This window comes from Argiope bruennichi, chromosome 5 (assembly GCF_947563725.1).
Source record: "Argiope bruennichi chromosome 5, qqArgBrue1.1, whole genome shotgun sequence".
NCBI classification, from domain to species: Eukaryota; Metazoa; Arthropoda; class Arachnida; order Araneae; family Araneidae; genus Argiope; species Argiope bruennichi.
Window position 1 is genome coordinate 65,499,952 of NC_079155.1, and position 14,106 is coordinate 65,514,057.

General features: G+C 30.7%; 1 protein-coding gene across 6 annotated transcripts in view; it reads right to left on the bottom strand.

Moving 5' to 3' along the window:
- Window positions 1-3,212: 3,212 nt before the first annotated feature.
- Window positions 3,213-14,106, bottom strand: part of LOC129969275 (potassium voltage-gated channel subfamily KQT member 4-like) — a 355,767-nt gene continuing 344,873 nt past the window's right edge. For all 6 annotated transcript variants that reach the window (XM_056083765.1, XM_056083767.1, XM_056083764.1 and 3 more), the window contains 2 exons: window positions 12,171-12,267; window positions 3,213-4,053 (listed from right to left, as the gene is read on the bottom strand). In XM_056083765.1, coding sequence (XP_055939740.1) covers window positions 3,397-4,053; window positions 12,171-12,267 — 754 coding nt within the window. In that variant the 3' untranslated portion in view covers window positions 3,213-3,396. The remainder of the gene's footprint in view (window positions 4,054-12,170; window positions 12,268-14,106) is intronic.

Consider the following 14,106-nt stretch of genomic DNA (forward strand, 5'->3'; position numbering starts at 1 on the left):
GCATTTGACAAAGATAGAGGGGTAGAAAATCGAAAAGAGGCAACCCGTATGCAGTTTCTGGCACTAACGTTCCAAGCAGTTAGTTTGACGTTTGCTGCAAATAATATTGATAGTGTTTTAATGCCAACGATTTAAATATATGAAATTTGGTATTTTGGGACTACAAGTGTAGTTTTGTGCGACATTGTATTTCGTCCGGTTTGGAAAACGCGCCTAAAACACAAATTCGATTTTCGGATGTTATTAATCATATGTCAGTGATTAATCGCCAAATTCTCGCCAATGATCAAACAATAGATTTAGTAAGAATGATAAATTGATGCCAATGGTTAATATTTTGTAATTATCGTAAACCAAAGACATGCAAGGCTTTCTTTGGGATAACACCTTTATTAGAAAGTATGCGAGAAAGGTTTGAGAAGACCACTCACGCAGGTTAATGAGTTGTATTCTCCTTCATTCTCCCCTCTTAAAATATATTTCACCTTTTCTTCTAACTGTGAAATAAAAATTCATTTAAAAATATTTCCACGATTTTGCCTGGAAAATGCCAATATGACAACCCAGAGTAAAATAACATAAATATTTTATTATACTTTTAAAATTGTACGGCAACATAATTGTGGAATACAAAAAGGTACCGACTTAAAGGGAATAGTTACTCAAAATTTACTTGGGCCGCTGTGGCCTGGTGGTAAGGTCTCGGCTTCGGAACCGGAGGGTTTCAGGTTCGTGTCCCTATTCCACTGAAGAACCATCGTGTAAGGGTGTCTTTTGCACGTTAAATTCGCCATGACCAAACGTCCTCCCGCTGGTGTGGCGTGGTGTGGAGAAGGGGGTGCCAGCTCAGGTGTCGTCCTCGTCATCTGACCGAGGTTCAAAATTACGAGGTCCGTCCCAAAATAGCCCTAGTGTTGCTTTAAAGCGGGATGTTAATATAATTAAACCAAAATTAAACTAAACTCAAAATTTACTTTCAGCACTGTTATAGAAAAGACAGTCTCTATCAAACTTATGTGAAGAAATGCAATTCACGTTGATTAAAGTGAATTATTTAATCAGCAATTGAAGTTGCTGACAAATTTTGAATGTTTTGTGCTCTTTGAGATAATCATCAGAAACGGATCAAAATAATACGCAGAACATTTGAGTAATCTGAAAATTTTGACAGTCTGATATTTCCAACTTAATGTGTAAACCTTGCTGTAGATGTAAGCATCTGGTCTGTTGAAAGGAATAGATGCGATAAAAATCTCTTGTATATCGATCCAGTTTAAAGTCATTATGTGACATATTACCTGATAAAAGGTAATTATACTAATGAAGACTATTGCAAAAAGAAAGCATTAATTTAGTTAATAAGTTTTGCTTATAATAACTGTGTTTCAATCATTGTTTTCTTTAAATTCTACCTCTAAAGCAAAAAAATAACAGTAAAATACGATTCAGCTGGATTCACTTCTTGGTTCCTATACTTCAATGTATTTAAAAAAAGAATAGAAATAAGGCCAAAGTAAAATTATCGATTCATTTACAGAAAAGTTAAAGAAAGTGGTACCGGACGATCAGTTTGCTGCATCCAAATATCGTGACACAGTGCTTAAGTTGTTCTTTCTGTTGCATCTTTAGTTACTTTTCGTTAAATTACATACCTGTTTTTTATTCTGCTGAAGATCGTGCGGGAATTAATCGATAATTAAGTAATTTCGCTCTGGTAGCTGGATGGAAATCAATGTTGATCCCATTTTCTAAACGACAAGAGAGCTGAAGAAAAATGTTAATAGGGATAGAAAAATGGAATAGAGGATTACTGTTGGACATCTGTGAATGGCTATAGTTTGTCTAAAATAACCTAGGAAATGATATAGTAACCGTTTAGGTTTTCTAATTTTTCATTTCAGTTTAATAATTAGTTAAGCGACAGACAAACTAGCAAAGACAGCGGTTAGTGTGAAGGAAAATCGAAATTTAGTAAAGCTTCCAAGATGTCATCCGGGGCGTGGTGGCCTGGTGGTAAGGTCTCGGCTTGTGAGCCATAGAGTTTCAGGTTCGGGGCTCCATTCAACGGAAGAACCGACGTGTAAGGGGGTCTGTTGCACGATAAATCCATCAGGGCCAAACGTCCTCCCGTTGGTGTGGTGTGATGTCGAGAGGGGGGTGCCAAGCTCAGGTGTCGTCCTGGTCATCTGACCGCGGTTCAAAATTACTAGGTCTGTCCCAAAATAGCCCTAGTGTTGCTTTAAACGGGACGTTAATATAGCTAACTAACTAACTAACCAAGATGTCATCCGTAGAACATCCTTCAAACAGAGATGATGACAAATGGTAAAAAGAATGGAAAGATCACGAAACAGACCGGTTCACATTCAATATAATACCCAAAGTTCCTCTCCACGTGACCAACTGGAACAGAGCGGATGTCATGTTCTTTACTGGACACGGCCCATTCCCAACATACTTACACAAATTCCATCTGGCCAACTCTCCATACTGTAGCAGTGGGGAGAAAGGATTTCCAATTCACTATGCCACCGATTGTATGCTAACTCTCTCGTGGCAAATGAGAAAGTGAGAAACAAGACTCGAGATGGAATGGTATAGGAGAGTTGTACCAAATACCCTATCTCGCGGCAAGATCCACGCAATAGTAAATCACATTCACAAGTATTAAGACCTCTTCAAGACCACTCAATACATAAGATTAAAATTCAATTAAAATCAGTTTAAATTATTTCATCGTAGCTGTAATACCCCAATGTTAGTTATCAATTTTTATCATTTTTAAGCTTTTCCCCCCTCTTATTTTCCTTCCATCTTGTGTTTATGCAACTGCTTAGATAACTCAATTTCTGAATTTATTATACTTAACAAGTAACGATAACTTTCTTAAAATGTTGGACACACACTAAGATTGTCAAGAGCATTATAACAAGATCATGAAAGCGCTGTATGATCGATCAATCATTTAGGACCATATGAGAGGAAGTTCCTTTAAAGAATGTGCTTTATTGTGCTAAAGATGGTCGTTATTAAGTATTATATGCAGTAATTTAAATAATGTCATATTTTGGAGAAAAGTTTGGACTTCTTTTTTCGAAAGATTATAAGTTAATGCCATTGATAATGTTACTGTAGTTCTATTGAAATCATATTTTGTTTGTGTAAAATGTGAAAAAAGAAACAAACAAGACACTTAACGGAGGAGATGAATTTATATAATTGAAGGACTATCACATGAAAAAATGCTCTTTATATACATAATAAACATTCGTCGTCGCAAAACCGCGAGGTGGGAACAAATGAGATTCAAAAACGGAAATATAATGAAACAAGACATGAAGGCAAAGAACAGAAATGTAATAGTCTGCGTGAAGAAGGGTGCGCTTGTCCCCCCTTCTAGGTCCGAAGGTTCTGTAAGGAAGGCCTCAACAGCGAAGGGGTTTCCTTCATGACTACGGTCACAGTACTGACTTCTGTGTCCGAGTCTCGTCGGATTCGTCTGGGCTCTCCGTCTTCTTCTTGGAACAGATCTGGATCGCTGGTCTCAAGACTATCCAGTTCGGTGCCCAATGTGCTAGCCGTTTCAGAAGATGCTGGGTCCACCGAGTCCGCTGAACGGGATATGGCATTATGGGCATGGTCAATTTCAATTCGAGGAGTGGCCAAAAGTGTTGGTGTGGCAGATCCACCTTCTAAGGAGTGTCTAACGGTGACTCTTTTCTTTTTGTGGAGGTTACAGCGCTGGCTGAGGTCGGAGTTTCCACGGTGGATGGTGCGGTCGAAGCTCTTTGCGACTGGAGTCGTCGGTTCGCTATACTGCTTGTTGTCCACCAGAATGGACTTGGGACTTTTCTGTAGTTGTTGATGAGTGCGGGGCTTACTGTTGTGGGCGGAGCCTGAGGGAGGACCGGAAACGGCTGGCACCGAGGTAGGCGTCGGTGGTTGAGGTGGAGGTGAAGAGGTGCTGAATGAAGAGATGAGGTTCGACATACGGTGTCTATCCTCCAGGTACATTTCAATGAGTTGGTCCACTTTCGTTTCGATGTCTTCTACCTGTAATATAAATATGACGTTTGAGATTATCAATAACTAATAAGGAATATTAAATATGATGTTTAAAATTAGTAAATAATATTCCGATTGATATCCTTATCACTCTATGGAAAACGAAAGTCCCGGGGATGTAATGCAGCAGCTTTCTTTGTTATAAAACTGGAGAACAGACACTTTTTACAAGTGAGCGGCTCTAGTCATTCCTATAAAAGTTATAAAGTTGCTCAAGACTGATCGTAATTGCTTGGGACTAATCACAGCTTCCTTCATGTTCCTTTTGCAATGTAGTCAGAATTTAAGTAGCGGAATCTTTTACACTCTTCGCCAAAATGGAATCGAAAGCTTTCTCAACATGCCATCTGCAATTGATATTGTTTACTGATCCAAGGCTGCAGATGTAGCACTCCTTGCGCCTCTTGACTTTCTTGAGAAGTGATCAAAGCCACATGTCTTGATAAAAGGCGACATGGGAGTTTCCAAAGTACCTTTCGTTGACAGAATACAATGATTCTTGAAAGAAAGGGGTGGTGGTGGTGAAAATCTACTCGAATGATTTTGGCTTCTTGTCCCATCCTTGAGCTTCGATTAAACTGGATAAAGCAAAAGTTGTTCAAACGCATTATTTTTTTAAAATTTAAATTAATTCCATATTGGAAGTTGAGTTCGATATTGGAAGTTGTACTCATAAATAATATAAATAAATCCACTAAATACTAGCTGCGCGCACTTGTGAAGTTCAAAACTTGTACTCAGTACGTTACAGCGTTTGTATACTTGCAATCCAAATGCTTGTTGAAATTATTTTACAACAAGCCTTCTACGAATCAATGGAAAGAGGTGATACTAACACGAACCATTAACCATTTGTCAATGCTTGTACTCACAATTATGCATTACAGTGAGGGAAATTGCTCGATTTTATGATTTCTTCTGAAAATATAATAAATATCAAGTTACAAAAATTATTTTGGCCCCATTTTAAATTTCAAATGAATGTCTAATTAATAATATGAAAAAATGCATGGCAATTAAATTAGAAATTTTAAATATATAGAAGCCTATTGTAAAACAAATACTATAATTATTAAAACAAGCTAATTACTAATAATTTAAAACATTTTTGAGGTTGAACGTTTAAAGAGTAATATTCTCTTTCGAATGACTTCTGGTATTAATTTGAATGATAATTTTACCTAGATTAAAAAATATTTCACTCTCAAATGAACTTCTTGATCCCAAAAAAATTACATCAAATTGTTTATTTTTTAATAAATAGGTACAAATTATATTTAAAAATATCTTTATTTGCTATTCTTAAAAATGAATTTCGTTATTCTAATTATATTCAATTTTTTAATTATTAATCTACATTTTATTTACCAAAATTATTAGGATATCCTGAATAATGTTTTTGAAGTTTGCTATCAGATGGCAGCACTGGTAAAACGAAAAATTTAAATTACTTAGCCAATAACCTGATAAGCAGGCTCCGAAAATATAAAATAATGTACTGTCATCGAAACCACACTAGCTCAAAATTTTGAAGCAGAGGCTAGAATAGGAAGTGAGAGAAATATTGATTACATTAATTCATTTTTATAAGCATGAAAAAAATTAAATAGGGAAATTGCAATTTTTAGTGGCGTTTCTCTGCAATGAATTAATATTTAATAAAAAAATTGAAAAATTAACAAGTCAAAAAATGTAGAATGAAACGTTAAATCCATTTTAGGAGTTAAATTAATCTCTAATTTCTAATGTTGTTAAAGAGAATTTTATTTAAACAAAGTTTAGACAGTAAAAAGCCTTTTTTTTTCAAGGCTAGATAAAATTAATAAGTTCTTTCAAAACACAATGGTTTATAAAGTATAAAAAAGCACATTTCTAAAATGAGACGAATAAAAATTAGCAGTTAGATGATGCCACCTCACATTTTAAATTTCCTAAATAGTAACAAGGAATAATAAAGATAAATTTTATGAAAATAGAGATAACTGAAAGAAAAGAAAACATGACATTAAATCTTTTATAACTATTTAACAATCAACAAAGATATATTTTATTTTTGATAGGGTAGCGAATATAAAACTTTATTAAAAAAATCGCTTCCAAGTGCAAATTCCAACCTTGTTAAGGTAGACGAAAAATACTAACATTTTATTTCATTAATTTTAAGTCTGAAGAAACTTAATCGAAGCTGTGCATTCCATCTCTTCAAAACATATCTGCGCCAAATTCAGTAATCCTGGATCCTATCCTGGTCCTGTCTTATACAGTGTGCGCGCAACCACATTTTCAATTTTATTATTAGTAGAAATTTTCAGGACGTATGTGGATTTTTGAAGGTTGGGGATGATCTTTGGGCCTTTAATTGTTGTCCTAGTTATGTGTTCTAAAGTGCAAAGCTATCCTGAAATAAGGGAGGCATTTATATTAATGAATCATACGTATATGTTTGTCTTATGTATCATCTAAATGCGAAGCATTGATTATTATTGAATAGCCGCAATTAGACGATAAATAAAAAGGAATAGTAATTTGTTAGTAACTATCGTTTTGTTTTGAAATGTTTAGAAAGTTTCAGCAGTTGCAAATAGTGCAGAAACTCTTTATATTGGAACTATTTTAGGTCGGTTTCTATAGTGGACTATTTATTGCAATGATTCTCATGACAAGATTTCGGGAAAATTTCTTCAGTTTTACGCCGATCATGGTCCTAGAGCTCAAAACTATCCTACGTTCAAAAGTTTATCTTGTTTGGATTTTAACACTGTTGGAATATGCTTTTTGAAATGAAAAAATCTCGGACGAATTCATAAATGGTCCCTCTAGATCCAAGGAGGTGGAAATAATGATGTGGGTTGAAATTTTAATTTGCTTTAACTTTCTTAATACTGAATATAAAAAATAAATCCAATTAGTGCCACATTAAGACGATCAGCTTTTGTTTTTAAAGTTTTTTTCGATAACTGCAATATCTTAGAAGTTAGGAACTGAAAATTGATTTCGAAGCTTTAATTTTGACTGTTTTATCATCAACAATTTATGTTGCCAAATTGTAACCTAGATATAAAAGATTCTATCTTTGCCTTCCAGCTTGCCAAGAGGATTATTTTTTTTTTCACTTTTATGATTCGTGTTTCTTTTTATACAATTTGCAAAGCATATGAATGAAAAATATTAAATAATGAAGAATATAAATTGTTTATTTAATTCATTATAGTATTCGAAAATTATGAATATTTGAATAAAAAGGTTAAGCTTGATATGTATATAATTTTTAAAATTTCATAAAAATTGTTGATTTATATTATGCTTCTGATAAGGATAAAAGATAATTTTCTTGATTACGATTTCCTATTCTTCCGCTCTTCGTGAAAATAAATCCTTGCTTTGATATTTTTGCTTTTATAGCCAATGACCGAAATTCAAGTTGAGAAAAAAAGAAGATAAAAAAATATGCCCATTCCAAAGTTAATTTTCTTAGATCCAGCAGTTGTTTTAAGAATTCCCTTTGTAGATGCATTTTTTTTTTCCGACTTAAAGTCGTATTCTTTTGAAGTCTTCCAGAATTTCATTCGAATTAAACCTTTGTTCATTTTTTCCCCTTTTTGTACAGCTCGCTTTTTTACTCCCCCCCCTTTTCGTTTCCCATTAAAGGAATGTCCTTTTTTCCACTCCATATTGCAGACTTATGAAAGAAAGCAACATTCCTCCCTTTTTGTTTTTTTATTCCCCAACACAATACATAAAAAAAGGATGTTATGTTTTTATACTTTGAATTTCTATCAGAATATTTCCACCGAAAAAATGATTTGATTTTTGTAAGACCATGGGAAATATCAGAAATATTAAATTATTCAATTATTCTAATAAGATTAAAATAAATACTCGAGAGATCTGCATTTTATGAAAGATTTAGATGATGATTTTCAATAGTTCATATTGGTAAAACTTTTTCAAAGTTATCTTAAATAGAAAAATGCTTTTAAAAATAGTTAAGTTTAACTCTATTTAATTCATGCTATTACAGAAATATTTAGCTATATATTTTTCACTATTCCCCTATATGCTAGAAGTTAGAAATTTAATTCACTTAAGTGACTTTGATGATACTATTCTATTTTAATTATTGGTTAATCGATTAATTTAATACGAAATGCACCGATATTTCACCAATACATTAAAACTGCCGTTGTTTGACCGATAGCGGTAGGCTTTATGTTGAATTTTGATTTCATATGAAGAATGTTTTATGAACATCACCGTGAATTTTAAAGAACTGATTTAAATTGAGATCATCTACTTACTTTTCGACAGCTCCCACATTCCACCACTGCACTGATTTCGAAATCTTTATTCCATATTTCATATGAAAGCTTATGACATTAAGACGCGCCATTAATAACGCCATTTTCTTCGCTGCGCTTTCCATTTGTGGAAGATATTCAGAAATAAAATCATAACACAGTCCCTGCCTGTACGAATGGACTGATTTTGTCAATTTCTTTACATTTGATTTTGCTTTGAGTGTATTGCTAACCCATAAGAATATCCTATATTTATTATGAAAATATAATTTAAAATAGTTTTTTTTTTAAATTTTGCCTGTAGTTTATCAAAGTTGATTGACATCTCTCTCAATATGTATATATAATGCTAACACATGTGACGCAGAAATAGCGCTTATAATTTACTGTCGGAAGGCCACAGTCAAATGTAAACAAACCATCATACAAATTTCAGACTGCTTCATGGAACATTTTTATTGCACTGAAGTTAACGGTTTGCTTAGCAAATTAATGGAGTTTCAAAATATTATTAGAAATTTCTGATGATGATTCGCCATGTCATTATATATATATGAAAGAAATTAAGAAATAAACTTCAAATAGAAAGTTTGCGAGGCCAAAAGTAAGCTTAACAGTAGCCATAGAGATAATCGTTATGGCATGCTTATGGAAATTGATATTCATATTTTCCAAATCAATGATCTAATAGCAATAATCTCTGCATTGGCTTAAGACTGAAACAATTATTTTTTAACAATATCAGTTTCATTTTAGTACAACATTTTCCCTTTAATTTTAATAATAGTTTTAATTCAATTTAATATATTCTCTGAAACAATGTTTTTAAATGTTATGATGAAATTCAAACTCCTCCATCAAAACATTTCTACCGCATGCTTTTATCAATAATTAACTATTTATGAGAATTTTCGCTCCCTCTTTTATTTTTTGATGTATACAATTTTTAATTTGCATATTCATATCAAATAACAAAGGAAAATGATTTTTTAAATGCATTCCATAGTACCTCTTTTAGTAGCTTGAACTCAATAAACTGGCAAACAAGCTAGTCGCTAAAAACTTCTAGTTTTTACATAAAATATATTAATAATTAAATTATTATCATTTATATATGGTCAAACAGTAAAATGAGCTTAATTTTATATTTAAATGTGCTTTTTTTTTAAAAAAAAAATCATATTATTCTATGGACTAGTAAAGTTGTTAAGTTGAAGAATATATAAAATATCGTTAAATCGTGTAAATTTAAAAACAGTTGGAATAGATAAATTAGTCCATACCAAATTTAAATAAAAAAAGATGTACATTTTTAAATGTAATAAACGGAAGGTACCTCACTTATTTTCTACTTTTTGAATCTTGAGATCTGTTGTTTCCCAAACTCATTACTAGTTATGTCTCTGGTATGAAATTAAAATTTAGTTTAATTTAATTAATGATTAAAAAAAAATTATATTCTGAAAATATTAACATGTACTGCCATTAGCATTGTGCATGTATGCAAAATTTCAATCGGTTTGCGCAGAACAAGAAGTTATTAGAAAAAACTGAATTTTTTGCTATGTAATAAGTTTAAAACTATAATTTAGTACTATAATTGTACTAATATAATAAAAACTATAATTGTTGTACTTTAGATAGATTTGTTGTTGTTTGATTTATTGTTGTAATTTAGATAGATTTGCTATTACTCCTACTATCAAAAAACTTCTAACAAATCAAAACAAAAAAAAAATATTTCTTGTTCTTTCGTGAAATAAATATTATTTAAAAAAAAAACAACTTTAACAAGGCTTTAATTACAGGCTAGTATATAAAAAAAATGTGCACAATTCTTTATAAACTTGATAAAATTAATGCTCTAAATTTGTAAAAATCATTTTTTAAAAACTAAAGTTTTAAATTTTACGACCAAAGTTTAAATAAATTAAACTATTTTTCTATAGATTTTTTAACTTTATCATTTTAGGCGAAACTTAAATATAAACTAATATATAAATATATTAAATATAAACTAATAAATATTAATAATAAACTTAAATAATTCTCAGAAAAAGTTAGCTTTTCTTCAGGTTTGATAATTTACTATTTATCTTTCATCTTAAATAATTTATTTCATCTTAGAAGACTAATTAGAATCCAGCCAAAAAAATTTAGAAAATATTTCATATAGAATAGTCATAGAAAAATATTAAAAATAAAATTAATTCTGAATTTTCGACAATCTATTTACTTTACATCCCTTTATTTTGTTTCTGTGCTTAGGGATTTAAGAATCTTAAGAATAAATTGGTTCATAATTCTATGAGATATACTATAAATGTAATCGGAAAACAAGATTCGTTTTTAATGAATTTCGAAGGTTAGAACATTTTTTTTATGGGGATTTATATTTAAAATTACTTTCACCCTTCTAAATCGTATGGTTTTGATTTAAGCTCGGAATGTGTCTTTACACCTAAACATATGCTGAGTTTTGTTTGTTATGTCATGAAACCAGGAAAAGAAAGATATCTTTGTAAAAACACTTTTTTGAGAATTACATTACCTCACACATGAGTTTCTTTTAGTTTTGATTTATTTGTATCGCCTATTGAAAAATAAAATAACATCATTACGAATCTGTAATATAGCTTCGATGTGCATTAAGCTTTTTTGTAAGGATGAGTCTTACTGATAGCTCTAGTGGATGTTTAATGGATACTCAATGGGTTAAGGACTCTTCGCCTTGGCAACAAACTTTTTGACTATTTATTAACAAATACAAAAATTCCCGAAACTACTGTAATCTTTACGATATCTCCATTGGTAATCAAGTTTTTAATAAAAAAAAGACAATTCTAATTTCATAGTTGGGAATTTAATAAAAAATGACCTCTATACAGTAAATTTTACTTTTTTAATGTTTCCATTTTGAGATAAAAGACAAGAAGATTTATAATATTAAAGTATCCACAAGTCTTTTAAAAACTTCTGAGTGGAATTTTTTTTTAAAGTTAAACTTTAAGGAAAAGATATGCTAATTTTTTTTAAAAAGTTAAACTTTAAGGAAAACATATGCTAATTTTTTTTTAAAAATCTGTGTGGGGAAACTGGTCATTATATCCCGGATCTTGATTCCTTTTGAGACGGCTTTTTATGTAATATCTGAAAACATTAGTATTTCTTAATTTTTTTTCAAAACTAAGTTAAAACCTTTTTTAAATATTTGGTTTAAAAGAATTAATAGGGCACATTTTTAATTTTATGTACATTGTTACAAAAAAAGGCAGTCGTTTGATGCCCCATGAAAAATTCAACAAGCTCGGTAATAGGGCTTTGTTCTACACAAAAACATAAAACACAGGTAAAAAAAAATACAAACCAAGGGTACACAAAATAGCACTTTAGAAAATAGCAGCATACAAGCATGAACTCATTAACAGCCCGAAACGAGCAGAGAGAGAGCGTTTAAGATCAATATTCCAACGAGCGAATTCTCTCATCTCGACTGACTCCCTTAGCTCTGTCTCTCGTGTTTTTATAACTTCCGCAATAGAAACTTCAAGAAGGATATCGTATCTTCGTATCAAATCGTATCGTATCGTATCAAAGTGATTAAATTCTTCTCCAAACGGTCGTCAAAACAGGGCATCCATTCATCATTCGCTAGAGCTATCAGTAGATTCTCTTCCTTACTATGAAACTAACTGCACATGGAATCGATATTACAAGTTCGTAAAACATAATTAACAATAAGATAATGAAAAGTTTATTATTATAGGTCGTAGATAAAGAAGAGTTATAAAAATAAAATATACTTACAGTTCGTTCTACTTTAACTATTCTTGAAGCTAAGCTAATTTTCGATTCGTATACATCTATGGATTTGGACCCAGCTTTACCTAATATAGTATCTAACCTGAAAAAGATAAACAGATACGAGTATCAATGCATGCGCTTTATTTAAAAAAAAATCCACCTTTTGACAAAATTACTTATTGGAACAATCAAATGCGAATATTGATTTAATTCCATCCAAGATTGCACTGAGTAACAGCCATCAAATCAGAACAATGCTTCTTTAACTTTTTCACTTTGTAATGTATTTTTAGATGAAAAAAATTTTGTTTGCTTCATTTTTGTGCAAAAACTTTTCTTGTCATTTCAAAATTTTAACTTCCCTTCCTTCAATAGCAAATAAGCTTCAATTTATTTATTATTTTATAAGTTACATCGCAAATTTGAATAATTTTATTTGTTTCGCGTTTCTAAAGGTGGAATCTTGTAATCAGTTATTCATAGAGTTTCTATTGAAGTTAAGAAATTTTATGTTGTTATTTCTCTATGATAATATGTTATTTCAACATTTTAAGAATTTAGTTACCAGCTAATTAATTAATTAAAATTTAATTTCATATGAGCATTCCTATCTGGTAGAAAATTAGAGAAATAATTAATCATAATACTCTATAATATTTATAATAATAAATTATAAATTAGAGACTAAAAAGTATAAAATAATTTAAATAATTTTTTTATCAATACTTTGTATTCGAGAAAATCAATAGAAAACAATGTATAGTAATCTCTAAAAAAATATCGTTGACAAATTTGAGGAAATTTGGTTTATAGATTTTTCATCAAAATTTTAGAATCCTGTGAAAGTTTTGAACAAAATCCACTCACATTAAGACGATCTGTTCATTCACAAATGAACTATATATTTACATAACATAAAGAGTTAGATAAATAAAACCTGGTGCACTGATTTAGGATCTAAAAAGTAATATCTTATACAATTTTGAACCAAATCTGTCAAAGGGTTAAACATTTATTTTTTTTTGTTCTTTCTCATGCATGTAAATACTTTAATTCAAAAACGTGAGGCTTAATTGAAGACAATTTAGTATGTGATATAGCGACTGCAACTATGATGAAATTTTGCTTTCAATTGGGTGAAAATGAGGCGTCCAAAATATATAAAAATTTTCGGATATTTGTGCATTAATTGCATACGAAGGATTAGTCGCAAAAATCATAAGATAGATTCAATAAAATGGTAGGATCAGGTAAATATATACAGTGTCACAAAAACCTTGACCGTGGCTTTAATTCCTTATATACTGATCACAGACATATACTGTAAATTACAAAGTTGCGTAAAAAAAGGTGTAAATTGTTATGAAATAGATTAAAATTTTCAGGGGATTAAACTTTTAAAAACACAAAATTTAAATTTTTACTTGAACCCCGTACAAAACAATTCCCAATGAGTAAAATGTGTCCCATCCTTTAATAAGGTCATGCACAAATTTTCAGAATTTTATCACGAAACCTCTCAAAGATATGTTAAAACAAAGTTGGTGAGGGGTCAATCACAAATTAAAATGCAAATGTTTACAGCTTCAGTGCAGATGACACGACACAAGAATGCATCATAAGGAAATAAAATATGCTTTATATCTTTAGTTTTAAATACAAATTTTAAAATCTATGCTTCCTGAAAAATACTTTCAAATTTTATATCATGAATTACAGAATATAACTTAAAAATAGCGCAGGTAATGAACTTGTAAAAAAACTTATGTAATCGTTCCTTTAAGTAATCTTTCATTTAAGTTATTATTTCTACACATTTTTAATACTTTTGAACCAATAAATAATAAAATTATTGTTTATTTATTCAATCATTACTTTCTTTCTTTGTTAATTTGTGTACGACCCCTAAAACACGAACATCCGACATGATTTTTCCTCT